The 27,645-nt window shown below is 53.1% G+C and overlaps 6 protein-coding genes across 6 annotated transcripts; 3 read left to right on the plus strand and 3 right to left on the minus strand.

Moving 5' to 3' along the window:
• Positions 1-165: 165 nt before the first annotated feature.
• HD553DRAFT_219872 (uncharacterized protein) lies at positions 166-4,524 on the minus strand. The gene is made up of 7 exons (XM_046177227.1): positions 2,319-4,524; positions 2,134-2,249; positions 2,002-2,074; positions 1,839-1,938; positions 998-1,773; positions 867-936; positions 166-799 (listed from the first exon to the last, which is right to left on the minus strand). Exons 1-7 carry the CDS (start codon positions 4,356-4,358, stop codon positions 258-260), a joined length of 3,717 nt encoding a protein of 1,238 aa, XP_046037553.1. The 5' UTR covers positions 4,359-4,524; the 3' UTR covers positions 166-257.
• Positions 4,525-5,317: 793 nt separating this feature from the next.
• On the plus strand, positions 5,318-7,370 carry HD553DRAFT_219958 (uncharacterized protein). The gene is made up of 7 exons (XM_046177230.1): positions 5,318-5,575; positions 5,747-5,823; positions 5,928-6,132; positions 6,317-6,429; positions 6,845-6,994; positions 7,081-7,160; positions 7,223-7,370. Exons 2-6 carry the CDS (start codon positions 5,767-5,769, stop codon positions 7,102-7,104), a joined length of 549 nt encoding a protein of 182 aa, XP_046037554.1. The 5' UTR covers positions 5,318-5,575; positions 5,747-5,766; the 3' UTR covers positions 7,105-7,160; positions 7,223-7,370.
• On the plus strand, positions 7,371-10,229 carry HD553DRAFT_219937 (uncharacterized protein). Its single transcript, XM_046177229.1, has 7 exons — positions 7,371-7,460; positions 7,706-7,831; positions 7,902-8,302; positions 8,371-9,514; positions 9,573-9,802; positions 9,952-10,006; positions 10,079-10,229. Exons 2-6 carry the CDS (start codon positions 7,820-7,822, stop codon positions 9,986-9,988), a joined length of 1,824 nt encoding a protein of 607 aa, XP_046037555.1. The 5' UTR covers positions 7,371-7,460; positions 7,706-7,819; the 3' UTR covers positions 9,989-10,006; positions 10,079-10,229.
• A 2,923-nt stretch (positions 10,230-13,152) lies between these two features.
• HD553DRAFT_309815 (uncharacterized protein) lies at positions 13,153-15,682 on the plus strand. The gene is made up of 8 exons (XM_046179758.1): positions 13,153-14,068; positions 14,138-14,211; positions 14,273-14,326; positions 14,398-14,465; positions 14,543-14,860; positions 14,925-15,024; positions 15,098-15,446; positions 15,506-15,682. The coding sequence occupies exons 1-8, from the start codon at positions 13,606-13,608 to the stop codon at positions 15,580-15,582; spliced, it is 1,503 nt and encodes a 500-aa protein (XP_046037556.1). The 5' UTR covers positions 13,153-13,605; the 3' UTR covers positions 15,583-15,682.
• A 1,054-nt stretch (positions 15,683-16,736) lies between these two features.
• Positions 16,737-19,302, minus strand: HD553DRAFT_323466 (Sodium/hydrogen exchanger family-domain-containing protein; the record flags this gene model as incomplete). The annotated part of the gene is made up of 10 exons (XM_046181391.1): positions 16,737-17,379; positions 17,442-17,467; positions 17,535-17,867; positions 17,945-18,293; positions 18,365-18,415; positions 18,495-18,649; positions 18,749-18,821; positions 18,944-18,971; positions 19,049-19,158; positions 19,226-19,302. 10 exons carry the CDS (start codon positions 19,300-19,302, stop codon positions 16,737-16,739), a joined length of 1,845 nt encoding a protein of 614 aa, XP_046037557.1.
• Positions 19,303-19,986: 684 nt separating this feature from the next.
• On the minus strand, positions 19,987-22,170 carry HD553DRAFT_283518 (uncharacterized protein). The gene is made up of 7 exons (XM_046178181.1): positions 21,616-22,170; positions 21,422-21,537; positions 21,285-21,351; positions 21,122-21,220; positions 20,955-21,046; positions 20,697-20,880; positions 19,987-20,616 (listed from the first exon to the last, which is right to left on the minus strand). Exons 1-7 carry the CDS (start codon positions 22,087-22,089, stop codon positions 20,209-20,211), a joined length of 1,440 nt encoding a protein of 479 aa, XP_046037558.1. The 5' UTR covers positions 22,090-22,170; the 3' UTR covers positions 19,987-20,208.
• Positions 22,171-27,645: the final 5,475 nt, after the last annotated feature.

Raw genomic sequence — 27,645 nt, forward strand, 5'->3', positions numbered from 1 at the left:
AACATAACATGCAGGATTCTGTCCTGTGGACCGGTCGCCCGGTCGGCATTGGAGGGTATAGACCAGCTGTACATGAGTGTGAAGAAGTAGACCTTCTTTGAGCGAGTAACAAAAGAGATCCTTCCGTCCTGTCCGAGTGACAATCAAGAGAAGTGAGAATGTTCGTGGCGACCGTTTATCATTGCCCTTATAGAGCGTAGGTCGAGTCGTAAGAATGGTCGAGAGATTTCCGGAATGAGGGGCGAGGCATGGCGTTTCTATATTTCATTCACCGTGCTGGTGCTTGATTGTTTTCTGGCGTTCGGGGCGACCCGTTTTTGCGATTGCTGTCTGGCGATTCCGGGAACATCCCCACCCTCCTCCTGATAGTCCACAGATCGATCCAGCTTGCGTTTGAGTTTGCCTTGCTGTGATTGCGTCCCGTTCTGAGACCCGTGATAGGAGGAAAAGGGGGTCGCAGACATCTCGTCCACCGAATGACGAGGTGTGCCTCCGACGACCAGGGCCATACCACCAGGGGTCGGCTGGTTCTGGGGCGTAAGGGGAGGATAGGTAGAGAGCGGTGTCGTCGTAAAAGCGCTCGTGAACATGGGTGTCGGCGTCAAGTTGTTGGTCCGGATAGATAGGACGGGATGAGCCGGCTGTAACCCGTTGGCGGGCATGATGTGCTGTTGCTGCGCATCGGCCAGCACCATCCCGTCGTTCTGGTCTGAACCGGGCGAGTCCTCGTCGAGAGGCTGTATCGCACTCTTGTTTGTCAATCCGACTCGGTCTCGGGCTACGGCTTGTTGCAGGGCGACTGGTTTTACGGCATAGGAAGCGGTCAACTAAAGCATCCCGATCATAATTACGAAACAGAAATTTACCTTTTGGGCTGATGCGCTCTCTAAGGCTCAAGTCGAAGAGCGGGACCATACCTAGGAAAGTGCTCGCCAACTGTGAATAGCCAACGTCAGTCCGATGCACAATTTGGTGATTCGGCCACGCAAGTACTGACATCGAGGAACCTAAGCGATGACGCGCTCATCCCATACTGATCCAGCGGGTTCGCCGGTATATTCACCCGCACCCCGCTCGACTGCCGCACCTGCCGTGTCATATGGCTCTCGCTGTAATTTTCGGCCACGAGTTCTCCGGTTTCGCTATGGCTTTGTTGCCGCGAACCCGTTAGCGACCGTTGACCTGATCCGTTGAGCGTAATCTCGCCCGCTTCCAGCAATTTGCGCTGATCCTGTCCCCCATCACCCTGCTGAGGAGACTGGTCTGTCTTGCAGCTATCGATTGATATGGGAGGTGTCGACAAGGGGATCATGTCTCCAAGCCGTTCCTCAACCTTTACCTGGAACTGTTCCTGAGGCGAGGCGGAGATCGATTCGTCCCCGTCGAAATGCTCCATGCGAACTTGCAACTGGGAAGCCAGTCTCGGCGTCTGCTGCGTCACTTGTATTGCCGAGCGGAAGACGAGGTCGTCATTGGCCCGCAAAGCCAATTCCAAGCGGTGCATTTTGAGTATGCCGGTCATCGGTTCCAGCGTCCAGATCGCACGACATGCTCCATGCGAGATGACGACGGCTCCGTTTGCCATGTATTTGGACCATGACAAGGATGAACTCTCGAGGGCGACTCCTTGAGGACTGCCTTCTGCGACGGGAGCCGGTAGTTCGGGATCTTCGACGTATGTTTCCCGAGGGTTGGCGATATTCCAAGCGGTCCGGACCGCTTCATGTCCACGAACCGTGCTGAAGAAACGTGGCAGGAGGTATTGCGGCATGGCTATGGGAATGACAGATTCGAGAAGGTCAATCATAGGGAACGATAAGTCGACTGTGCGTACTCACAGAATTCTCTAGATTCCGCTCCAGTCAATGTCAACTCCAGCACCGCCTGGTCGAGGAAGTACTCCGATACCAGCAGCTGGTAAGCGGAAAAGTACACGCTCTGCACAAGAGGAAAGGGTAAGCCACGTAGCCAAGTTGGAGGGCAGGTCCTTCCGGTACATACCTCTGAGGCGTCTTTCACTCGCTCAAAGAACTGCATCATCCGTAGTGTCGCCTGACCAAAGTTCATCGCCGGACTGTGCACAATCCGTTCAGCACGGGTAACCCAGAACGGGGATTGAAAGTGGACACTCACTGCACCATCATTCCAGCATCCTCTTCAACCCCGCTGACGATACCCTGCTCGTCCTGCAAACCGATCGTGATCCCGCTAGGCATAAATTGCGGCACACCCTCCATGTCGCCGTATACCTATGCAATCGCGCGAATGATCAGCTTGGATTGTCATGACTTCATTGAGACGATCAGCCCGCGACTCACTGGTACATGACTCGGTTGCCTGTCCCCAGGATGCGTTCCCACTACGCCTGGCCGACCAGGCGCCATCGGGCTGTGTGAGACCAGTCGAGCGGTCGGGAGTCGAAACTCCCTAGGCTCGGTCTCAAAGTTCGGACTGGTCGCCCCTGCCGGTTTCTCTTCCCCATGCATGACCATGGTTATGGCTCTTGGAGGCGGATACCCAGCTGCACTGGAAGCGTCGACGGCCTCCCTCTTTGCAGGCATACCCAAACCCAACCCGGCTTGTAATTGCATCTGCGCCAACCGAACCGCAGATCCAGCTTGGCTTGGCGGCTGAGAATGTGTACTCAAGGCGGTACTAGCCATCTCTGAACCGGGACCAGGACCGGCAGGAGTGCTCATAGCCGAACCTGGTATCATGCGTTGACCCGATGCGTACCTCGACTGGACCGGAGTATCCGTCGGTCCTTGCATAGCACTCCGCATCTCCCTCTCTCGATCCCGCATGGCCATAGCTTCGGCCGTCGAGATCTGCCCTGCCCTCACCTGTATTGCATGTTGTTCAGAGGGCGTCGAATTCGACTGCTGCCGAATTTGTATCTCCCTCATCTGCTGAGCTTGAATTTCCCGCATCTGCTGGATCTGGGCTTCGCTTTGAACAGGGATCGGGACGACGGGGGATTCCTGCATTTGACCATGTCCACGGAGCGTATGGTACGGACCCGCCTGCCCAGGCTGGACCCTCGCAGGTGATTGTTGCTGTGCCCCATAAACCCCATTCGGGACTTGTCCAAGCTTCTGTTGTCGCTGTTGAGCCTGTTGCTGCTGTTGCTCCTGTTGCCGCTGTTCCAACTGCATTTGCTGCAGTTTCTGCCTTTGCTGTTGTTGCATCTGCAACGCCCGGTCCCGGTCCCGATCCTGTATCAGCTGCTCTTGCTGCAATCTGGCCGTCGCCTGCGCATGAGCCTGAGCTTGAGCTTGAGCCTGAGCCTGAGCCTGAGCCTGCGCTTGGCGTTGAAGATGAAGCTGCATCTGCATCTCCGCCTCCGCCTGCTCCTCGGCATCGGACAGCTCCTGCTGCCTCGCCCTCAGTTCATGCTGTCGTTCCAACTCGAGCTGTTCTTGCTCCATCTGACGTTGCTGCTGCTGCTGTTGCTGCTGCTGCTGGTGGACCATCATATTATGCCGGTGGACCGCTTGACGTTCCCGTACAGTCCGGGCCGAATAGGCTTGACCGTCGATCATGACGATCTCATCCGGATGACCAGAAGGACCAGGATTCGTACCCCCTACACCGGTCGTCGGGTGTTCCAGAGGACCTTGACTCAAGGCAGATCCGAGTACGTCCGCAGCGCTCGTTGGTACCCTGGCGACTGTCCCTGGAATCAAACCCGGTGTAGGCTGAGTACGTGGAGTGGCCGTATAACCCGAATGTTGCGATTGAGGTTGGATAGGCGTGTGAAACTGGTTCTGAGGTGTCAATTGGAGACCGGGTCGAGCTGATAAAGATTGAGGTTGAGGTTGTGATGGATGTGCGTATCCATTCGGAGCTGCTCCTTCTGGATGGGAAGGGTGGGGTACGGGTAGCGGGACGACGATCATCCTGCCCTGTGATGTCCTCTGCAGCGTCATACCTGCGGGAACGGCCATCTGGACCTGCTGATGGCCGTGCACCTGTTGTCCAGCTGGGTGAGAAGGACCAGCTACAGGTTGGTGCTCGGCGTATTGGGTCGTCGAGAACGGTACGGCGTATTCCTGGGAAGGATGAGCATGACCGTGCTGGACAGCCGAATTCGAGGGTCGAGGGTAGCCGTTGACCATGACGACGTTTCCCTGTGGCATCTGGTGCGATGGGTGTTGTTGCTGATACTGTATTTGCATCTGCATCTGCTGTTGTTGCTGCTGCTGCTGCTCGTGATGTTGTTGTAGCTGTTGTTGATGCAGGATCTGTGCTTGTTGCTGCTGTTGATACTGTCTCGCCTGGGCAGCCGACTGGAACTGCATCTGAGATTGACCGGGATGAGCCACGACCACGCCAGGCTGAGCGTAGGCATAAGCCATGATGATCGCCTAGTCCTGGAGCTGGAGCAGCTCTTTACGAGGTCGATAATGACGCAGGAAGGATAGTCGATGGTAGGAAGAGAGGCTGCCGAAGAAGAACGTATCACGATAAAGCCAAGAGCAGATTCCTGATGTCCATCCTGTTTTGAGCGAGCCGTGGATTTGTCGGTCTGCCTGTTTTCACCAGATCACGAGCCCGTCTCGGCGATTTCCTATGAGATCTAGCTTCAGAGGTCCTTGTACTAACAGTTGTAGCTAGCTAGATAGAGTGAAGAGACTTGCTGCTCGGACTCGCTGATTCGCAGAGGGAGTTGGGCGGACGAGCGAACGAGGTTATGCAAAGCGTCGGCGTCCGAGAGGGACTGATGGATCAACCTTTTGACCTGATGAGGGTGGATTGATGGGAGCTGCAGGTCGGGCCAGCGAAAGGACGATTCGACAGCAGCCTGGCGGGATGTAGCATGCTATGCCTACACCCTTGCGAGTGTTTGCCTTAGAACCGACGAGGACGACGTCGATCCAGACCGAACCGTTGTCAATTGCTGGAGGATTGCCCCCCCAAAGTTGCCGCACGCAGGCGATACAAACCAGGTCGCGGTCTGTCCTAGCTCGCGAGATGCGGACCATCCGGGCGGCGCGGAATCAAAACAATCGACAATCGCCTGGTTGCACCTCCCCCCCGCTTCTGCTCCTGCTATCGTTTCTCGGCTCAGGTCCCCGGTCGGATCGTATCCTCCCCTTCCTGTACAGACCGGCGGTATCGTGTCCAACAGACGAATGAGATGTATGGAACACAGCACAAAGGGCCAACCGATTCTTGGTCCAGCTTGGGGGCGAGAGGATTTGGCTCGCTAGCCTTCTCATCGTTTTATCGCGAGGGATTCCATCCTCTCTGCCTCGCTGCCCCGGGTCTCGACGCCAAGTTTTAGCTCGCGCGCAACGGCCTTTCATCTCGGTCGCGTCTCGCCCCGTAGCAGGCCGAGCTTTTCGTCCTCCACCTCGAAACCGTTCTACCTCTGTGCTTCACTATCCTCCGATCGTCAAGCTGTTTGTATTTGGCTTAATTTATTGCGATCGAAGTCGATTCGGCCGAGACTTGCCAGCGATGCGACGCTCGAGGCCTCGAGGAATGCGGAACAACCCTTTGGCCGTTCAAAGCTAGGAGCCGATACCAACGGCGGCGTCGATGTAAATTTACATCCGACGGAAGATCTAGGGTGCGACGCGTTTCGGCAGCCGAGATTCGTGTCGGTCAGGTCACGTGATCTTGCATGTTCAACTTCTCAAGCATCGAGAAGCTGATGATGAACTCGTTTGAATATGCTGTTCAAATCGATAACATCCCCGTGATAAAGCCGTTCATTATACATTACCTCCATCAAACATAGGCTAGGACGAGAGCTACAAGATGAGGCAGTTGAAACATCATGAGCAGCGTTTGTTGAAAAAGGTCGACTTTCTCGACGTGAGTCCTCCGTCCGCCAACTCCCGCCTCGCCTGTTCTTCCGTCACACAGCCTGACCTTTCCCACGATGCCCGCTTCATCCCTATCTACCTCTCATCCCTTAGTGGAAACAAGATGCCTCTCTCCGTGAGATCAAGGTCATGAGGCGGTATCATATCCAAGACCGGGAAGATTACGTCAAGTACAACAAGCTCTGCGGGTCGTTGAGAGGGATGATCCACAAGTTGAGCTTGTTACCCGCTCAAGATCCTTATCGAGCGAGGAAGGAGGGGGAGGTCTTGGACAAGTTGTATGATATGGGGATCCTGGGTGAGTTTCGAGTTGTTTGGAATTGGTAGAGATGGGTGTCATTGAAGCTAAAGTACTATTCAATATCTCTACTTCCTGTCCTGTTCATCCGGATTATCCACCATCTATCTCTCCTCCCTTTCATCCTATCATCTTCCTTCCGTCTTACTCCTCACATCTCGACCCACACTCTGATCCTTTGAAGACACCGGCACCAAACCGTCCGACGTCGAGAACAAGGTCACCGTCTCGGCCTTTGCAAGGAGGAGGTTGGCCGTAGTCATGGTCAGGCTGAAGATGGCAGAGACTGTCGCTGATGTGAGTTGCGAGTCTGGGATGAAATCAAGTTCGAGGTCGGTATGGGCGATGCAGCAGTCCTGGAGTGAGAACGAATCTGGTCGAGCGAGAAACGAGGGTTACAGGGTTCGACGACCTGAGACGATCGCTTGGGACCGTAGCCTGACGGAGTCGGAGCAGGTGGGGTGCCTCCTGGATAGGTCAGGCGGATGTCTACACCGATCGAAAAGATCGAGAACCTTTGGTTTGAAACCTACAAGGGGAGGCGTGGCTTCGAGGGAGTACCTTAGCTCGCCAAATTACGCCGCTCATGTCTGATCGCTCTGGACCAACAAGAGTCGGCACGCCTCATGACGCTACCGACTTGAGCCTGCCTCTTTTCACTTATGTTGTACATATGCTGATTATTATGCCTCTGCTCCCTCCCGCGTAACAGGCGGTACGGACGATCGAGCAAGGACACGTTAGAATCGGACCTACCCCCATCACGGATCCCGCCATGATGGTCACTCGGAATATGGAAGACTTTATCACCTGGGTCGACGGTAGTAGTAGGAAGAGGACGATCGCCAAGTACAATGACGAGGTAAGTCGACCCTTTTTGAGCTTTCGAGAGTCGATTTTTGCTCACATGCTGATTCGAAATTTCGCTTTTTCGCTGGCAAATCTTAGTTGGACGACTTTGACTTGCTATGACCTCATATTCTGGCTCGGGACATGTATACCATCTGTATCATAGCTTTCCGCATGCGGTACGACCAGCGTGTGCCGTGTTGTACGATGAATTCGATAATCACACGATCCCGTTCTTCAGGTCGCGCGTGTCTCAAATAAAAGCGCGCGCTTCTGCGCTTGGGTCAACCCTGATCGTAGATCATCGATCAACCTCAGCTCGACTCTTGCCCCGTCTCCCTGATCGATTCATCAAACTGATCAGATCGCACCTCAACCGTCCTACACAGCTAGCAGACTAATCATATTCGCCACCGAACACAACTCGAAGGTTTTCAAACCCTTTCTCATCGAACACTCTACATTTACATCATCCTTCGGTAAGCTCTCGCCTCGTTTCCAGCAGTCTCCCTCCGCATTCGTTCGCGTTTCAGCTCGAGTGAGTCTCTGATGCCATCGAGATATCGTGCTTGAAGTCTCATCAACGATTTTTTCGGTTCGCGATACTCAGCCGCCAAACTCGTGTACATACCCACTCAACATGGACGGTTCCGAGGTCGATTTGACTGGGTTTGTGTTCGGCAAAGCGAAGACTCATCAGCCCGTCGACGTGAACACCAGAAAGGAACCCTCCAAAGATGGTAACGCCACCGCTCAAGGACCGATCGTCCAGGCGTCTTTCACTTCGAACAGACAGAAGAAGGCGTGGGGTGGAGGTTCTGATCAGAGCAAGGACCGTATGGAAGTCGAGGTGAGTAGAGTATCGCTATAAGTTTTGCGTGGTCGCTGAGCCCAACGTCCTTTGATGATGTGATCAACAGCAAACCCTGGCTCCGGTTGCTACTCCTGGACCTTCCTCTTCCATTGATCATCCTAGCTCTTCGGTTCCAGTGACCTCTATCGATAAAGGCAATGCGTCCCACGACCAGTTCGAGCAGTCCGATCAGCCTAGCACCCTCGTCCGACCAGTCATTCGTGTTACGCTCACCGAACCGAATCAACCAGGAGACCTCAGGGTTACTGGAGCCAACTTTCGCACTGGCGCCCAGCAAGAGCCTCATGCTTCTCAGACGGTAGTCCAAGCTGTGATAAACAAGATGCCTCTTGGAGGCATGTTCGCTGGTACCAAGATCGCGAGGCAAGCTGCCGCTGAAAAGGAACACAGAGCGGAAAGACAGCCAGCCGAGATGTCGAAGCAAAGTGGGCCCGGCGAACAGAAAGAGTGAGCATGACTGATGACACGACCGTAAATCTCTCGTCTGATTTCATGATTTGGTTGTTCCGTCACAGGCTTCGCGTTACTCCAGCCCCCAATCATCATCAGCAAGAGCAACAACAATCTACATTCGACAACCCGTTCAGACTCCGTCCTGACGTCGGGACCACATCCTACAGCATGCAAAGGCTTCCCACTTTCGCGAACAATACTGAACCGATGCCTATGCTTGATCACCTGGACGGCGGTAACAACCGGTTGGCCAAAGGCGTGGACGAAGATCACCCCGACAGCCCGTCCGCTTCCCAACATCACGTGGACCATGTTGTCCTGCGCCCCACGAAGGACTTTGAGCTGGACCCGCCTGAAGATGTTTTCACTGCGCCGAGGGTCACTGCACCGACTCGTCAGGAAGCCTCGCCTAGTCCGATCCAGGACGAGTACACCAGCGCCATCCATCTTCCCGACCTGGCCCAACATTCGGAAGATTTGAGCGAGAGGGCGAGACAGGTCTTGCGCTTCGAAACCGATCGCAACGCTGTATCGCCCGGCGAACAGCATCCGAGCCGAGGCGCATCGCCATCTCCGACGGGATCTCCCAACGTACCGAAGCTTCGACAATACAAGTCGAAAATGGCCGATAACGAAGCGGTCATAGCCAACTTTGCTCCCAGACGTTCGCTTCCACAAAAGGTCAAGAACAAAGTTGACCCTGTTCACGAGCTGGAGGATGAGCGCCCGGTCGACGATGTCATGAACTCTCCCGCCAGTTCTTCTGTGGCTGACGAAAATGCCGCACCCGTACGTGATTCTGATACACAAGCTGTCACATCAGCTACACAACATTTCGACCAAGAGGCTACACCCTCGCCCACGACATCCCGGTCTGAACTCGAAACTGAAAGGCCGAGCATCTTTGCGTACCTGGCAGCCCAGGCGTTTGGTCACAAGCAAAAAAGGTCTTTCGCCAAATCTCCGCTTACGAACCGATCATTGCGAAAGGATCACGCTAGTCCGACTCGGGCTACCGGTTCACGTAGCAAACGTCGACCTGAGATCGGCGTCGTGGGCTCGCGACCACTGTTGCCGCAAGCGGTTACGTCTCATTCCGACGGCAATCCCAATCAGGAGCTTACAACAGACGTTGAAAAGGACATGTACCTTACCTTCGGTCTGCTCATGAAGACCAAAGAAAGAGAAAAGGCGCTCAAAGAGACAGTGAGTAGCGTTCCTTGATCACGTAGTATACAGGACTGACCCAAATCTGGCTGCAAAGACGCAAATGCTGGAGGCAGAGAAACACGAAGTTGCCGGTCTGCGAACGGAACTCTTGGGCTTGAAGCATACGCTCAAGATCCAGGAAGAACGTCTCAAACAAGCTCGCCTTGCGCATGCCAAGGAGATTCAGGACAAGACGAACAGCCAAAAGCAACTTCGACAGGAAATAGACAAATGCAAGAAACGAGTCAAGACGGTGGGAGAGATCTCGGTTGAATACGAGAACAGGTATGCCATCGAACTCGGTCGATTTAGGCAGGCCTATGAAACCCAACTGCAACAAGAATGTGACCGTGAGTCTGCTTGGTATGGATGCCTTAGGTTTATCGACGTCGCTGACGCGATTTCGGCGGGCCTCTTTAGGCGTTCGTGCCCAGGCAAAAGACGAATCCTCTACGGATCTCACTCGTCTAGAAGATGAGCTGACCAAGGGTAAGCTGCTTAACGATTAGTCACAAGGGTTCAAAGCCAAGATCACAGGTCTCACTTTGTTGCTTCGTGCAGTCAAAAGCTGTCTCAGTACCTCAAACGAAGAAGCCATGAGGTATGGCCAGGAATGCATCAAACTGAAAGGAGAGCTGGAAGACGCTAGCAGAGATCTGTAAGCGGGATTGCTATATCCACGATCGCAACCGGACTTATTTTCTTGACGGCTCAGCGCTCATGCGCAAGAGGAACAAAACCGGTTGGGAAAGGTTCATAAAGCGGATACTGAACGCCTTGAACAGCAGGAGAGCAAGATCAAGCAACTTGAGGGCGGGCACTTGAACGCTCAGACCGAATGCAATCGACTGCAAGAACGGATACAGGATCATGAGAGGAACATGGCGCGAAACGAGGAGCAAAATCAGGCTCGTATCGGCGGTTTGAACGCGGATAAGACTCGTTTGGAAAGTCAGGTGGATCAGGTGCAAAAGCAACTAGAACAGCAGACGACGTCTTTCAACGCAAAAGAAAAGGAGTATTATGCGTAAGATTCTTGCGCACTACTTGATCCGATCCTAAATATCTCACCTATATTGGCCTGTCAGTTTGGCTGCGACATACTCAGCGACTGTGGATCAGCTTGAAGACCTTCGTCAACTCGTGGACGATATCAATGAGGCTATGAAGACTGTGCAAGAAGAGAAGACGGCCCTTTTCGATGATCGCGAGTCGGTTAAAGAGCGTCTGGCCCAAGTAGAGAATGATCTACGGGACCAACGAAAGGCCTCTGAATCGCTCGACACCGTTTCGAAAAGCGCGGTTGAGGAGAGAGACAAGATCAAGCAGACTCTGAAAACCTCCGAAACTTCTGATAGGGAAAACCAGGTAATAAAGCTGCGATGAGTATATAGGATTTGTCAGCTTATGCTTCCCGTTCGTAATTTGTAGGCTCGCATCAAGCAGCTGGAGGCCGATCTCGCTCAAGCGAATGCTCGCTACCAGGATCTAGCTGCCACTCTCGGAAACAAGACGGATCAGTCTAAGAACAAGATGGATGAATTGGCGGTGAAGATTGGACAATTGGCTGCGGCCAAAACCGCAGCGCAAGGCAATGAGATGCAGGGGGTGAGCGGAACGTCTGCTTGACATGCGAATTGCGATAGCTGAACATCACACACTGAACGCTAGCTTCTTACCGAGAAATCCAACATGTCATCGACGATTCGGACCCTGGAGAAGGAAAAGACCGCCCTCCAGACATCTGTCAAGAATCAGGACAACCGACTGGCCGAGCTCAAGATCGAAATCGAGAACCTGAACAAGCAATTGATCAAGCGCGACGAGCGATACGCCAACGTGACAGAAGAGCTACGGCTTGTCCAGATCAAGCAGAAGGAAGAGGGCGTCAAACTGGCTCAAGCCGGTCTCCGCGATCAGGACCTACAGAAGAAGATTGCAGACCTCGAGGAAGCGGAGAAGCAACGCTCGGCTCACGATCAGAAGGCTCTAGAACGCTTCCAAGATGACAACCTGGTGAGCAGTGATTGCACGACCGACCTCCGCACTGTACTGATAGGATGGCGTCCTCCCTCCAGACCCCGACCGAGTACGGTATGTCAATTATGACTGTCTCGCGAGAACCGCCTCATCGATTGATGAGGAATACGTCCTTTCAGCTTTGTGTGCTAGAGCGATTCAGGGTACGTATCCAGGTAGCCGTTTCGGATATACAGTTTCACTCATCGAAATTATTTGTAGATACCGTCAAACAAGCCAACGTCCGCGTAAGCCGATTCAGACAGGAGCGACCGCACGATGTTTTCTAACGAAGAGCACAACCAGTTTGCAAACAAGGTCGGACAGCAAGACGCTGTTATCGAGAAACGTAACGCAGAAATTACCAAGCTCAAGAAGGAGAAATCCCAGATGGAGGCAGACCTCAAGAGCACGAAGGCGACATTGGCTAGCGCAGTGAGTGCCGATGACTCCAAGGGGAAGCTTCTATCTGAGGACTGATGACGGCCTCCTCCCTCAGACCAATCGATCGGGCCGCAACTTGATTCCTAGCGATGGGTGGGATGAATCGTCCGAAGTCGGGCGCAACGTGAGTCAAACTCATGCCATGACAGAGTGAAACGACTTCTGACCGACATCATCTTCCCTTCGTGGCACAGTCTTCGAACGATATGGAGGCGCTCGATCAGGACTCGCCCCGTGACGATGAAGAAGACGAGGAAACCCAACCCGCCCGACCTACCCAGATGCCTGTCCGAACCTTAAAGACGGGAGAAAGCGCCGGTAACCGACTTGCTAGGGAAGCATTGCCACCTTCTACCAGCTTGACTGCTCTCGAGGACTTGTTGGATCCGATCGGCTCGACTATGGCTCAAAAAGCGCCGGCTATCCTGGTCCAGGAAGCATTCGGTTCCGCCCTGGTATCTAGCCAGGTTACTGGAAGACCCAAGTTCTCGCAACTCGCTCAAGCTCAAAGGACTAGCAGTCCGACTTCCGGTAGGGACGAATCGGGTCCTTCCGGAAGGGACGACATGGTCGATCAGCAACCGTCCCAGGATCCGATCGAGGACGATTCGGACGAGGATGTCGGCCCGGTTACTGCAGCAGGTGGTGCCAGGACCGTTTCCTTTGCGAGGCCTGCGACCACTTCTACCAAGACTCGAGGTCGAAAGGTGAGATCGGTCGAGGAAACTTAAACTTGAAAGCTTCATGGCTAATCGTTTGCTCCGAAACATCAGCGTCAAGCCGAATCGACCGAGGAACCCGTCTTCGAACGAGGACTCTCTCGAGAGGATTCGGTCACGGCGAGCCAGGCGGTATACACCAAACCTGTCACCAAGAAACAGCATGGCAATGCGGCGAAGAGGACCAAGACCCGTTCGTCGGGTCGATAGTACTGTAGGCGCATAGTGATCAGAGCGCTGTTCCGGGGCCCGCGTTAGTTGATAGGAACAGGTGGCGGGCGGGCGAAGGGGCGGTGGCGTGTGTCGTGAGGAGCCGAGGCAAGCGTGGGATTGTTTAGATGTACCTTTGATCGAGCTGGAGGCCAGTTGTAGTACATCTCGAGATATGTCCCGGGTCTACGACGATACACTATGCCAACCCAACCCCCGATCGTGGGCTTTGCAGTGATCGGGCGCAACTGCGAGATTCCTTTTGGCGTGAAGGCGTCGTCCCGAACGTGGACACCTGCGGCGTGAGTCAGGTTCCGCTCGGAACATTTACCACGCAAATCCCGTATCTGATCCCCTCTGCGTTGTGAGCTGATCTTGATCTCGGTGGAATTGACCATCAGAGACAAAGCTTTCACGTTACGGGGAGCCATGGAGCCCTGAACCTTTCGGGTGAACGTTATCGTGAGGAGAAGATGCTCTCCTGACGATTTTCATGGATAGTGGAGCTACCCCCATCTGCAGGCAACATCAGGACAACGAGGCGATGCTTCGATTGGGCAAGGCCAAGACCTGTCGACCGGTTACTGGGTTGACAATGGCATAGGCACCTACCACAGACATCGCAGAGCACATACAGTAATCCATCGGGTCGAGTACAGTCAGCTAAAGCAATCAGGGTTGTTGATCAGGAGGGCCATGTCGACAACGACCCAGTCGAACAGGTCGCTCTACCACCCAACTAAATGGAAAGGCTTCAATCGAGCGTCGTCCGCCGAGATGACAGCTTTTGGGATTCTCGGCTTGATCAACTTTATCGCTTGCGGGGCCTTGCTCCTGACCCACTTGTGGTGTAGAAACACGCTGGACGTCCCGAGAAAGATTCGTCGACGGCTACGATCGCTCAAGAGAACGAACCTGGATCAGAGGGAGACCGATGACGACGACGATTGGTTCGCGCCTGAACTGCAAGCGGATCGATCCACCTTGAACCTCTTGGCCGTCAGCTGTCTTTCGACCCCGCCTTGGATCTTGCTTTACCTCGACTCGGCCGTGGCATATTCGACCAAGCCGCCGGCTTATGGGGTATGTCTTGTGCAGGGGAGTTTCGTCATGGGATGGGCAGTGTTTATGGCCGCGGGGGCATTTGGAGTTGTGATGAGTAAGTCGAAATATCCACCACCTGCCGTGTTTGCATCACCTCGCTTATCGATCCGGACTTGTCTCGCAGAGATCTGGCCCCGCATAACCAGGCTGAACTCGAGCTTGATGCCGTATGTTATGCCACTCTGGTTGGAAATCTTGGTAGGTCTTCGCCCGCTACTTCAACTCGACCAGCTCAGCTGACTCGATATACACCATACAGCTACTCGCTCTTCCCTGGGTTTTGCTCGCGATCTTCTTCTTCAGCGCTCTAGCCGTGAGTGTCATCGCGTCGCCAATCAATCATCTAGTACACCCCTTGACCGGAGTTCGTGTCACGGCTTGCAGTTGGGGATCAAACAGCCCCAGCGAGTACTGATGGGTCAATTCTATTGTTGGATATTTGCTTACAATTTGTAAGCGATTTTCCTCATTGTGACTCTGCTTGTAACCGGTGTTGAACGTGATCCAATCTTTGCCTCGGAAACGGCAGACAACGAGCTGCTCTGGCCGTTTCTAGCGCCTTGCTGCTAGCGGTCCTCTTGCTCGAGGTTCACATGACGTACTTCATCATCCGGTACCTAGCGATCTCCGGTAAAGAACCAACCAGGACGGCGATTCGTCCACCACCCATGTCTGAAGCGAGCGATATGCCGCCGGAAACATTTGTACCTCCTCAAACTCAATCAGAGATGGACGCAGAACGTGGTCCCTCGAAGAACAAGAGGAAGGCAAGGCGCATCGGAGGGATTCGGATAGGGGTCATCATCAGGCCCATGGGTTTCGGAGTATGTTGCTTGATCGGTCTCGGGTGAGCGTCTGTTTCAAAAGAGTGCAGGATCAGGTCAACTGACGATGTGCTTGTTCCGTGGCAGTATGACAACGGTAACACTAGTAATCGACCGGACTGCCACTTGGGGCAAGCTCGTGTTGGCTTCCATCCCGCTAGGAGCTTTCTTTTCGTATGCCAGTCAGGTTAGTCGTTATTGTGCTGAGCCACGAGGAAAGACACTCGATCTAATGTGGAAGAATATCTATTCCTCGACAGCCGGAAATCTTGCGGGTTTGGGGACTAGGCCGTCTGCTCGGAGATTCTCGAACGTTTCGTAGGGCCGCAGGGACAGGCTCTCATGACATCGACCTTGACGATCTGTCCGGCCGTCAAAGCTCATCGCAGCCATATTGGGGATCCGTCGCTACGGAAAGCAAGAGCAAATCCTCTTCTCAGGACAAGGACGATTTCGACCCTGAAGTATCGACTCTTGCGTATAACGCCCCGCCTCTGCCTGAGGTTCGGTCTTCGGAAGCAGAGCGTGGAGATGAAGAGCTGGCAATCGTGCCGACAAATGATGTCCCGCATGCTTCCGGCGCCGACCTTTTCCGCAAAGGTGTACGAGGTGAGTACATCCTCGTACTGATCCGCTAAGGGATGAGGCTGACTTGCCAATTGCTACAGAGTGGAACCTGATGGTCAATCAGCAGGACGATCGAGGCGCCGCGGCCGTGGCTGCTATGCGCAAGAGGTCAGTGTGAAGAAAGGTCTGCAATTAGGTCAAGTTGTATTATTGCCGTTCGACGACGCTTGAGAATACCACCATGCATGCAATGTTGGGGCATGCTCGCCCTTATCCACCTTGCCACCGGAGTCTAAATGGGCGGATGGTTGGATGTTCAAACGACGCTCGTGGACGATAGCACAAAAAACGTCATGATCGTCGCGGGGTGGATCGCATTCGCAGACTTAAAGCAGAGGAAGGCGGACTCAGAGACGCTAAGGAAGGATGTCATCGCGCCATCTGTCACCAGGCATCCCCTACAACATTGTTTCTCGAGTACCTTGACGATCGCAAGCCCGAAGTCGGTGTTTTAGCCAGCTCTAGGCAACGAAAGCCTTTTAACGACAGTTCATGACGATCTACTCTGTTTGATAAGATCTGCTATGTAAATGAGAGAGAGAGGAGAGACCCCTCGACGATCCAAGGATGCAGCGGGCGACTGCGGGCGATCGCATCGACTGCGGGATGGGGCCAACTCGCTTGACGGACGCATGGCGAGCGAGGGAGTGGGAAGGCAGGGTCAGCCCGGATTTGCCACTTCGACCCTCATATATCAACGACCTCGCTCCTCACAACATTCTTCTACCTTCTAGCTATCTTTCCCCTTCTGCATCAACTCATAACAAATCTCCCGGACACCTTCATTATAACAACAGCCACTTGGACACCTATCTGTAAGTCAAGGGAGAAGAATTTACCGGACGGGGGAGCTAACTTGCCTTGCGTTCCCGCAGACACAGACATAATCGGATACCTATAATCTGAGCTTGCTTTTGACCACGCTCTTTGATCTCTATATATATCACATCCCCAGAAATGATGAACGGCATCCCCAGTATCGACGAGAACCCCTGGGCGGAAGGACCTGCCATCGAGCCACGGCCCACCGATCTTGGCCCGCTACTACCCCCATATATCTAGCCGTGTCGATCCGGCCATCCAATATAGATGGTGTCGTCATAATCGCCTTGGAGTGGATCATGTGGTGTGTTGACGTGACAAACGATCATGGCAATATCAAAGTGATACATTTGCAAAATGTTTCGATACAGTGATTTCGGGAGAAACGAGTGTCAAATAGCCGCATCCCGGTGCTAGACGGAAGACCTCCCCCGTTTCTTGCTTTGCTTGTTAACAATCCTTCGGGTCGAGACTTTGCCTGTAAACCCACAGATTACCCGACATCAGCGAAGGCCATGATTCAATCGCACAGGTGCAAACGCTGCACGGCGACTCACCCGTTTCATCCGTGATGATCAACGTGCTTCCCTCATCAAACACCTCCACGGACTTGCCCGTCCAATCCAGTCCAGTTCCCTCGCCCAGGAGGATCTGTTTCTGACGATGGTTGAGGACACCTCGCGCTCGCCCCTTGGTGGTGGTAGCCTGCTCATCAGCTTCTCCGGCCATGTTGTGAAGTACGCGGTGAAGTTCATCTCGGGAGATGGGCCGACCCTTCTCGCCATCTTCCTTCTTGTAGTCTTCGCCACCGATAGCACCGTATCGCTGCAAAGTATGGACGATGGGAGCGAGGAGCCCGTGCCGTTCAGTCGTTTCTTGCTCTCCAACGGAACCTTCTTCTTCCTCTTCATCAGATCCCTCGTTGTTGACTAGCCATTTCGGGTGGAGTGCTGGGTGAAGGGCGGAACCGAGTAAGAACGACGGTACCGTGACGCCGTGAACGATCGTGCTCGTAAAAACCATCCAGGCCATGATTCCATAAAGACCTTGCTTGAGACTGCTGTCCTTGGGTAGTTCCTCCGCGGCCTTGAGCCTGAAGAGACGGTGAGGTCAGCCTTGAAGTCCAGTACGATCAGTGAATGAGCAACGGCTCACGCATAGTAGATCGCTCCGATTCCCATCTACTTAGATGATGCGGCAAAGTCAGCGCTCGTTTCACGTCAGATCGGGAACCAGCCCTCGACGTACCGGCCCAAAGTGTCCTACAAACATCGCCTCTTTCCCCGTTCTGACCATCGGTATCAATCGCTGTAAGAACAGCACCGAGGGTAACCTTCTTAGGAAGACGACAGCGAATCCGAACCCGACGAGCTTGCCGATCCAAAAGGGACTCGACTTGTTCCCCCACGCCTGCCATGGCAAGACGGTGCCGAGAACGAGGAAGACGCAGATGTCGAGGACGTTGTCGATAGCTTCGGAAAAGTGAGTGTGGGTGTCTTCGGTATGTATCGAATCGTTCCAGTTTAGAGCGGTTCCAGCGCAGAAACACCCCAGGAGTTCGTTGGAGTCGATGTATGTAAGCTGCGTTACATCATGACAGACCGCAATCAGTCGAATGCACCGGAATGCGGGAGTATGAGAATCTATTCGTCACTCACCACCCCGGTCGTCAATAAAGCCAGCGCCGCGGTATACACAAGCGAACTCTCCTTATCGACCCATTCCCTCTTCTTGGCCTGCTCCAAAGCTACTCGGAAGGTCCACCCTATCGCAGTCCCCGCAGCAATGGCAAAAAGCGTCTCCCAGAGGATCCCCGTCAAGAACCACTCTTTCGCCGCCTCACCGGTCGAGCGGGTAAGCAGGAGGAGAGGGGCGAGGAAGAAGGATGTGGCGGAGCCGTCGTTGATACCGGATTCGATCAGGAGGAGGTCCCGGATGTAAGGGGGGACGTGGCGTTCGGCAAAAGTTCCCTTGACCACGGCGGAAGCCAGGACGGGGTCGGTGGGTCTGCAATACGAAAACAAGGTCATTAGCTGACGATAGTAGTCGCGTATCGATCTTGAACTCGTGTGACGTACGCTAGACAAGCACCGATGAGAAGAGCTTCGAGCCAGCTGACTCCGAAAATTCTATAAGGAGCAAGAAAGACCGAACCGACCGACTGTCAGATTTCCTCCACAAACCTAAAAAAAGCTGTAGTCCACTTACAGCTTGGCGAAAGCTCCAGTAATAAGGGTAGCGAAGAGCATAACAGGTCCAAGGAGGACCAGTAAACTCTTCCATACTTTCTCCCGGGCGATGAAACGGGAAGGGAGGGTGACGCCGCTAGTGAGTACTTGGATGGAGAGTACGAGCCGGGTGAACTGTTGTTGTAACGGGTTAGCTTTATATGAGCCAAGGAGGTTGTCCCGAGGGAGAGCCGAGAGAAGACTCGTTCGACAGAGAGGAGAAAGACGACGTACCCAAAGAAGGACCTCTTTGTTCTTATCGCCCTCGTGACCGTCATCCCATCCGCCTGGTAGGATCTTGACGATGCTACAGTACAGTACCGCGAAAGAATGAAAGAGCGAGAGAGGGAGAGGGTTGTGTTCGCGTTGAGCGATCGGAACGCGGTTCAGTTTGCCCATCAGGGATGAGAGAGAGGTTTGTGTATGTACCCGAAGACGCGGGGTCCGAGAGCGATACCTGAGGATACGGAGTCCAGGTATGATGTTAGTTGGAACTATATGTATGGATAATGGCAAGCAGCAGAGTTGACGTACCGAATCCCATAGCCAGCACGCTGCTAGTCAGGAAGAGCCTCCCGCGAACGAACAGGCTGGTGAGTCCGAACAGGAGCATAAAGAGACCCAGGAAACCGCACGCTAGAGCGCTGTGAAGACAACATCAAGATACTGGTCAGTCGGTGGTAATTCTAACCCGGACCGATCGTTACTCACATTTGCTCGTCGGATTTGGCTGCTTGAGGCAAGGCCGGCTTGAAGAGCATCATCGGGGAAAGAGTGTCCGTGGACATCTTGTTGAGGTATGTAGAATCGACAACGATCACTATCTAGATCTGGCTATATCAAATCTTGATGAACCGATGCTGATAATGGTCAACTGTTGTCGATGATGCTTTTACAACTAGCAACTTGGTACTTGGTAGCTTAGGTAGTTGTTCAACCAGATCGCGATGCAGCAATCTCCCTTTCTTCATCACCTTTCGCGGGCGGATGCAGGCGCAGGGATTTCCTCGGCATTATTGACGATCGATGTCCCTTCCTACAAGATAGACCTGAATTTGTCGTTAGTGACCCTGCTTACCCAGAGATACCAGGTTATACAGCGACAATCCCGAACATGGTCGACTTTGACGAGTATTCTAGACCCTCCAGACCCTTCGAGGACGACCTTGGGAGGTTCCGATGTGCGGCGACGGAGAAGACCGAATGACAATTCTCGAGCACGATCGCCGATCGAAGCGGGAGTGTTTTTTGACGAAGCGGGTGATTAGAGTTTACGATCACGGCAAACTCACCACTCTTGATCTTTCGATTCTCCACGCATGGTATGCGAGGACCCGATTGACCAAGTTCGGTGTTCTGACATATCCGTGTTCTGTAGTGAGTGCCATCTTTCTCCTGAATACAGGAGCAGTCCACTATCACCCGATGCATACGCCAAACGGTCGAGGCAGCCAAGGTATACGCAGTGGCGATCCTACTCAAACTCATGCTCATACTCATGTTCATGCTCATGACCGACGCTCAATGCTAGTACTATAGTCTATACAAAATTATGCTGATAAACAACGCCAAGACGATGGCGATTAACGATTATGCGGGGAAACGAAGGGGGCTCGGTGTATTATGGAAACAGTGTCCGTGATTATGAAAAACGAGAAAGGGCCGGCGGTGCACATCTATAAAGGTCCCCTTTATTATACGATGATGAGCCAGAGTAGTCCGGCTGTGCTGATGAGCAGTGAAAAGCCGGAAGGAATGGTGATCCCCATTCCGGAGTTGGAGGTGTTCCTCTGCGGTTGAGGAGCAACGCTGGTCTGCGAAGTAGGGGCGACCGTGCTCGTGCTAGTGATGACAACGCTTGAGCTAGCCGGGGTAGTCGAGGCTGATGAAGCGTGGGTGGAAGAAGCGCTCGACTGGGTGGTCGCATTGCTGGTCGAGGCGGTAGAAGAGGCAGCGGATGACGAAGTCAAAGAAGTAGTAGGAGCCGCATCTTGATAGAGAGTGGGTGCGGCGACCGGGGCGGTCTGGATGAGACTGTGAGGCGAAGGCGAGGAAGAGTTGTCCTTGGCATTTTGGTACCAGTCCTCACCGACGGTATCGGGCTGTAAATCAGACCACGCAGACACTCCGTTAGCAACCGATTCATCGAGGTCTATATCTGAAACCCAAGCGCCAGACTCACAATATTGGCGAGCTTCCATCCGTTGGAGATCATGCTAGGGTACATCTGGATGAACATGTCCACATCGTCCTGGTTCAACTCGTGTTCCAAGAAGATCAGGCCGTTGGACTTGTCGCCGGTGAGGTAGTCGCTGATGGTCTGGACGATCGTCGATTTAGGGGTCCCATCCGACATGGACCAGTCGCTGTATTGGTGAAGAAGAGGGAAGAAAGTCAGCGCAGGTTGACAGGCTCAATTACCGGTGGAGGTGAGACGCACCGAGAGTCTGCGTTCCAGACAACGCTGACCAGGCCAAACACTTCGAGGGCGATCATTCGGACACGGTTGTCAAGATCGCCGTAAGGGGGTCGCTACATGGCACATCGGATAGACGTTCAATACAGCAATCTCATGTATACGTTTTACCCAACTTGACCTTAACTCACCCAGTACTTGGGGACCTTTCCGCCGTTCTGGTCATAGATGATCTGCATGGTCCACCCTAGCTCGGCAACGATCTCCTCGTTGCTCATCGTAGTCATGTACTGTGAAAGCGGCGCGCGGTAAGCTTCTAGCACAAAATGGCAAGCGCAAATACCGAACACGTACAGGATGAGACCAGGTGTGAACGGCAACGTGTCCGCCGCTCTCAACGAGTTGTGCGAACTGGTCCGGGCTATAAAACCATCATCGATGGGGGATCAGCGATCAGCTGGCGCGCGCCTGGCCTGGATTGAAGAACTTACTAAGAGAGAACGTTCGAACCGATGACGAAATGGGTACCGACATCGGAGATCTTGTTCTCTGCCAAAAAGTCGTATAATGACGGACTGGCATCTGAAGGGCCGTCGTCGAAGGTGACCTGAAAGTCGTTGCGGGTCAGCGCCAAAATTTCGTCTCGCGCAGTCGGTATGTAGCGCGCGATTCGAACTGGACTCACTCCGATGTTGCCTTCGCCGGCGTACATGATATCGAGAGGGTTCTCACAGCCCGAAGTGAACAGACAGACGCTGGGGTCGTTGCTTTGGAGGACCGTGCCATCCGATGCATACCACGGAGCAGTCTCCGAAGCTCGAGGACCGTAATTAGGGAAAGAGTCGGAAGCAACGACCTGGGCTAGACGATCCGTCCATGCTTGAGGGGTGGAAGAAGTAGGCGGTGTGCTGTATCCATCAGGATAGCTGTCTGAAGGTCCACGAGCAAACAGCTTGGCTGCTGCACTGTCCGGTTCTTGAAACCAACGGTCCGAAGCAATTGGGCTAGCCCTGGTCGAACGGGTTGTGAGCGCGAAAGCGAGGAGAAGTCCGGTTGTGGTCCACATTTTAGAAGTATAAATTAACTTTTGAAAACTGAAACTGAAGACGGCGATGCTTATGATGAGATTTGTCGAATCCAAAATTGAGTATATGATCATAGATGTCGCTGACCTTTATATGATTTGAAGGTTGAAATGTTTGGTTCGGCCTGGGCTGCCGACGACATCCATAATTCGAATGGCGAGGCTGTGTCATCGTCCTGGTGACAAGTCGGCGTCACCACGTTCCGAAACAGCTTCCTTGCGCCTGCATTTCTACCGGTTCCGGTGTTGCTCCCGGAACTCCTGCTGGAGTAGGACCGAGGTGCTTGGAAGGCGTTTCGGACCAGCGCATGGCTCACAAGGGTCGGGCAGGAAGGTCACAGCACCGTGCTGTGCCAGCCATTTCGTCCTCGCGTCTCATCCGCTACCGACAACTCGCGCAACCGAGAGGTCGCGCCTGCCGAACTAAATCGAGCTGATATCGGCAACCATTGCATCACAAAAACCACAGACCTCACACAAGGCGGCCGTGGACGTGCTGAGGATGAAAGCCGATCACATTGCTCTCACTAGTGTTGCCCGAGGTCGTATCTGATCTCCGATCTTGCGATATGCACAGGGCCGTCCTTGCGGAAAAGTTTTGATACCGAGGAATTGTCTCCGGACCCCGAGCGCCACCATCTCCAAGCGCCAAGGGCGAACTCGTCCATCTGAACTCTTGTGCAGTGCTGAGAATATTGAGGATTGGTATACATCCAGGTTACCCGTTCCTTACTATGCCAGATGCTGTAAGTAGCTGTGCTCGCCTCTACCCGTTCCAATCTCGAGTGTCATCGATCCTCTGCGCTTTTGAAGAGGAGTGGCTGTGATTTGGCGCGTGGACGGTGGCTGTACCAGACGGTACGCGCGAGCATCGCCTTTTCTCTGGAAAGCGACCGCTGACCGTTGCAGATGAAGGGGCGGACCTGAGCGTTCCAAGTCCTCGATGTGTGAGAGAGATTGTTTTGGTGGTTCCGTATGGGTTGTTTTCAGCAACGATGCGGTGAAAACCTGCCGAAATTGCTGGCGGTGTTAGCGCTGCAGAACGGTCCGACTTCCCTGTGCTTCGTTGAGAAGTGTTTCTTTTGCAATCTGGATAATGCCCGTTCTGACATGGCTGACTTCAACCTTTGTGCTTGCAAGCCTGTCCCACCATGTACCAATCTAGAACTACCAAACGGGCATACGTGGATGGGCAGCACGTCGACATACAGCTCGGGACGATACACGAAAAGCGACACTTGTGGAACTCATCTTCCTGAAAAACTAAGGGTCCCTATATTCGGACATATCGATATCATCAGCGATCAGCGACCAACAGCAGCTCCGATCGATGTGCAGCAAAGACCCAATCATCTCCCAGACCTACTCTTCCGATTTCTCACGGTGTACCGGGCCCGACTGAGGCTCAGCCAAAACCGCAAGGATCGCGTTCACTAAGCTCTTAAACATCCGTCACTAATCGAATAAACACGGATGGACACGACGCACGCTGCCGTGGCAATTCATGCACCTCTCTCCGAAGAAGCTTAAACTTTACGATGGCGGTGTGCTGTGATAGTCAGCGTATGAGTTGGTGACGCCGTCGTTTAGTATGTAACCGGTCGTTACCGAATAAGAATGAATCCCTTGATATTCGAGTATTGGGAAATCCAAGAGATGTTGGTGAGCAACAATATTTGTTGTCAACCGAGGTTGAGAAGAACTCTGTGCTGATGAGTCACCAGTTTGGATGCTGACGAACTCATCTAGACATTGGGCATCCATGTCTCGTCTACAGACACGCTGAGATTTCAAAGCAGGATGCGTCGCTATCGCGACCGGTGCGAGCTTGCTGTCCAGATCAACGAGGACGTTCGCATAACAGTCAGGAGGTAGCCTCCAGAGTGGTCCAATATCGAGTGAAGCCACTGGGATGAGATGCGAGCCGCATCGAAAATCAGGCAGACTCGAGACAACTAGATCCCGAGGAAATCGTCTTTGGCCGATCCTTCTTTGAATCGCATCACGCTTGAGGACGAATCCCACAACAATAGCTTTTCTGCGACCGGTACATGGTAAATGTATAGATAAGGCGACCTTCCATCGCCCTGAATACATAAGCTGGCAGCTGCGACCAAACAAAGGAGGGTCGATCCACTTCGCTACAAAGAAGATCGCGTAATCGCCTTCTGCATCCGCCCAAAGGATGTCTCAGGTGGCAGGTGGATCGTACCACACGAAAATGATCGAATCCTGTGGTCCCTCTCATCGAAAAGTTTTTCCCTTTCTTCGATGCTCAGCTTCTCGACGTCTAGTGCCTCCATCGACTGTACATGCTGTACAGTCGACCTCGTTTCATACCGGTCTTAAGCTATAAGTAGGTTGAAGAAGACTCTAGCATATCGGTTCCCTGAAAGCTCAATTCTGAGATTCCTTCGGCCATCAGCCTTTCGTTCAAGAAGATCTTAACAAAGGACGACCGAATATCGACCCCATAGCAGCCGGACACCAGTGCCGATCGCTCGATCGTCAGTACTGCAGATTCTTTGTTGAGATCGTCTCTGTCGACAAGCGGCTAACCACGATGACTTTGATCTGACAGTGATCGTTGATACCGGTGAAGGCGGACGTTCCCACAATACGTCGAGTCGCAGTCGAGTACCTTTCATTCGCGAACCGAGTAAGCCAAGAAAACTCTGCCTGACTTTCGTTACTTCAGATGATAATGACCAGGTCGCTGAGCCCAAACTTGATCTACCTCTTCCCCTTGTTAGTTTCTCGCTGTAGGGCAGTCCTCACATACGCATTCGCAACATCTCAGTCGAGGAGGCGAAAAATGACCGCCATGACACAGCCCAACATCGTCGTCCCGCTGGAGATCACGATCAAGATCTTCGAGTACTACATCGAGTCACGCAACGAGGAAATTCAGAGAGCCGCCCAGCCCATACCTGCTTTGAGGAGTCAGAAGGGTGCGAAATGGCCGATCTTGCCTATCATGCAGAGCTGTCGGCTGTTTGCGGTCACCATGATCCCGATCCTCTACAGGGTTGTGCGACTCTGCAACACGTCCAGCGCAGGATCCTTTATCGAGCAGGTCGATCCCAGGAGTTATGAGGCGGTGAAAGAGATGGATCTACGAGGCGTGGCTCACATGCCGCCGGGGGTCTCGAACGGTCCCGGTCGTACTACCCGTCGAATCACCGTATCTACCTTGCGCGTGAAACAAACTGCGTCCGGAAGACTAGACCTATCCCCGGTACTGAAAATGTGAGTCGAAGCGCCTCTAAGTTGTCCGATTCTTTGGTATTGATGCTTCGCGTTTGCAGTTTCAGTCCCGATCACACCTTCGTTGATAGTTATCATGATCTGGAGATGCTCAATCATTATGATACTGATGATTGGTGGTATTCTGAGGACGAGGACACGGATGAGAATCAGGAGACGGACGTGGAGACGACATCACCGCCTTCTACCAATGCAACCTACGTGGATGTAAACTTATCGGGACACATAACCCTACATTACGATACATTCTATCGCTTCGACAAAATAAGGAGAACGACATTGCGATGGAGCCCGACGATTTTGACTATCACCGTCGGATTCTGTTGTCGTGGTTTCGACTTCATCGTTCCTGCCTCACGAATACTTGCTAGCATCACAAAGGGTATCCTCGGAAGACACTTCGTCAAGGACGTCACCTATCCGACTTTGACCATCAAGCCATATTCGCCAACCGCTGAAAATCAGGGCAACAAGGATCACAGATGGTGTTTCGGTCCGGATACACCTACGGTCATCGTTACGCCCAAGTCGTATCCCGATGTCCATTTCGAGACCGATTGCACCTGTGAAATCGACATGCACGCCGAAATGGATCGCGCTGAAAGTGAGTAGAGGTTGCATCGCTTTTTAAAAACGCCTTCTCATTGATAAAGCCGCCGTGCCATCTTCTCCAGTGTGGGATTACAGCATACTCGCCGCTCGTCAGACGATTGCAAAGATAATCAGCCAAGCGTCGTAGCCAGTTCCGACTGGTATTGCCATCGGCCGCCTCTTCGGTTGTCCGACCCATTGCGCCGGGCCGCCCCTCTCGTGTTGTAGAGCAAGATTATCGTGTCGTTCGATAGAACGAATAAATTATGTTCGGCTCAAGATCGTCGTATCAATGTCAGTATGACCCTCCAACACGTATGATCGTACTGAAGCACAAAATAGATACGATATATCTTCGCACCCTGCGGAGGGTCCCGGCCTGCTTTTTTGTGTTGTCGATTGATATTGGCCGCGCCACCGGACAAAGGCATCAATCAATGGAAGTTCATCGCGCATGTCGCATGTCGCATGTCGCGTCATCGCATACGTCATGTGCGCTTGAGTCAGCCCGTTTGTAGTCGTTAATCAGCCCAGGCCGAATTAATACAATCAACTAGTAGCTAGTAGTATTCAAACGCTCGTGTCACTGCCTACCCTCTGGCAAACCCGACCGTTGGTGATAGCAGACTTCCCACCTCCAGCTGAACAGCACACGGCGTACATCGCAATAGTGGATCGCCGGAAACCGTACACTCGCTTCCGTAAACCGTACACTCGCTTCCGTAAACCGTACACTCGCTTCCGTGGAAGGTAAGCAGCCGTCGACAAACTGGACTGCTACCAATGGGCGGTACTGATCTGTTAAATGGGCGACTCATCAAATGTACTTCTCCCCACTCTAGCGATATTTCTTCCGCTGTTGTCTAAGGTGTAACTAGCAAAAGTCGCTGGATTTGTCGGATCCGCATTGATCAAACTACGGAGTCGTGAGAAGCTTCAAGGTAGTCGATGGAAGACTAGGAAGATTTGCTGATATCGTGCGGGCATATTCAGATGGAGGTCTTCAAGCAGGATCTTAGCCGTTCTCAGCCGGATCTCATGCTTCCGGTTGAGATCCTTATTCAGATTTTCGAGGACTATCTCGCTTTCAGGAACCGTAGGGCGGAACTGAACGGGATGGAGAAACAGAGAAAGGACGCCGATCGACGTTTCTGGGAACTCGACATCACGCACACGACGAGGGACGCATACGTTGATCCTGCACCCACAATTCAAATCGAAACGCCATGGAGCATATTGCCGTCACTTCTGGCATGCAAGCTCTTCACTACGATCCTGATGCCAAGGGCGTATAGGGACGTCTTGTTCTCCGAAGGACAAGAGATGGTGGCTTTTCTGTCGGCACCAAATCTAAGAGCCTATAAATGGCTGAAGACCCTAGATATACGTTATCTCGACGATCGAAACGGGGATAACGAGAAGAGGGTGGGCACTACCAAATCTACCATTCAACTTCGGATGAAACAAGCGGAACTCGTAGCGGCTCTGGAGTTTGACTCTCGAGGCCCATTGGACGGTACACTAAGCGAGGTCTCTCGCTTTACGAAAACTTGGAAGGCTAAGCATCTGCCTCGAATCGATGTTCTTTATGCCTGTGGAAGGGGTGATGACACTACGGCAAGCATCGTTCAATTGTAAGGGAATTGTCTGGGCAGCGTGAGATCCTGTCAAGCTGATCACCAAACTCGATAGCCTTAATCCTAAACGTCTGGTGGTTTATGGTTTCCGCGCGGGACATCTTCTGACGACAGGGGCTTTCTCCACGCCTGTAAA

The sequence above is a fragment of the Filobasidium floriforme genome (genome assembly GCF_021052385.1).
Source record: "Filobasidium floriforme strain CBS 6241 chromosome Unknown HD553scaffold_8, whole genome shotgun sequence".
Taxonomy (NCBI): domain Eukaryota; kingdom Fungi; phylum Basidiomycota; class Tremellomycetes; order Filobasidiales; family Filobasidiaceae; genus Filobasidium; species Filobasidium floriforme.

What these genes read in the sequence shown, in the direction of transcription:
- HD553DRAFT_219872 (XM_046177227.1), bottom strand. Translation starts at nt 4,358, where the DNA reads ATGGCTTATGCCTACGCTCAGCCTGGCGTGGTCGTGGCTCATCCCGGT. An exon ending in GATGCTGGAATGATGGTGCA is followed by an intron (nt 2,075 to 2,133) that starts GTGAGTGTCCAC and finishes GATTGTGCACAG; the next exon opens with TCCGGCGATGAACTTTGGTC. An exon ending in AGAGCGCATCAGCCCAAAAG is followed by an intron (nt 800 to 866) that starts GTAAATTTCTGT and finishes CCGTAAAACCAG; the next exon opens with TCGCCCTGCAACAAGCCGTA.
- HD553DRAFT_219958 (XM_046177230.1), top strand. Translation starts at nt 5,767, where the DNA reads ATGAGGCAGTTGAAACATCATGAGCAGCGTTTGTTGAAAAAGGTCGAC. An exon ending in TGGCAGAGACTGTCGCTGAT is followed by an intron (nt 6,430 to 6,844) that starts GTGAGTTGCGAG and finishes CCCGCGTAACAG; the next exon opens with GCGGTACGGACGATCGAGCA. An exon ending in TCGCCAAGTACAATGACGAG is followed by an intron (nt 6,995 to 7,080) that starts GTAAGTCGACCC and finishes GGCAAATCTTAG; the next exon opens with TTGGACGACTTTGACTTGCT.
- HD553DRAFT_219937 (XM_046177229.1), top strand. An exon ending in AAAAGGCGCTCAAAGAGACA is followed by an intron (nt 9,515 to 9,572) that starts GTGAGTAGCGTT and finishes CTGGCTGCAAAG; the next exon opens with ACGCAAATGCTGGAGGCAGA. An exon ending in TCGGTTGAATACGAGAACAG is followed by an intron (nt 9,803 to 9,951) that starts GTATGCCATCGA and finishes GTTCGTGCCCAG; the next exon opens with GCAAAAGACGAATCCTCTAC.
- HD553DRAFT_309815 (XM_046179758.1), top strand. Translation starts at nt 13,606, where the DNA reads ATGTCGACAACGACCCAGTCGAACAGGTCGCTCTACCACCCAACTAAA. An exon ending in TGTTGCTTGATCGGTCTCGG is followed by an intron (nt 14,861 to 14,924) that starts GTGAGCGTCTGT and finishes GTTCCGTGGCAG; the next exon opens with TATGACAACGGTAACACTAG. An exon ending in TCTTTTCGTATGCCAGTCAG is followed by an intron (nt 15,025 to 15,097) that starts GTTAGTCGTTAT and finishes ATTCCTCGACAG; the next exon opens with CCGGAAATCTTGCGGGTTTG.
- HD553DRAFT_283518 (XM_046178181.1), bottom strand. Translation starts at nt 22,089, where the DNA reads ATGATCATATACTCAATTTTGGATTCGACAAATCTCATCATAAGCATC. An exon ending in CCGGCGAAGGCAACATCGGA is followed by an intron (nt 21,538 to 21,615) that starts GTGAGTCCAGTT and finishes AACGACTTTCAG; the next exon opens with GTCACCTTCGACGACGGCCC. An exon ending in TTCACACCTGGTCTCATCCT is followed by an intron (nt 21,221 to 21,284) that starts GTACGTGTTCGG and finishes CCGCTTTCACAG; the next exon opens with TACATGACTACGATGAGCAA.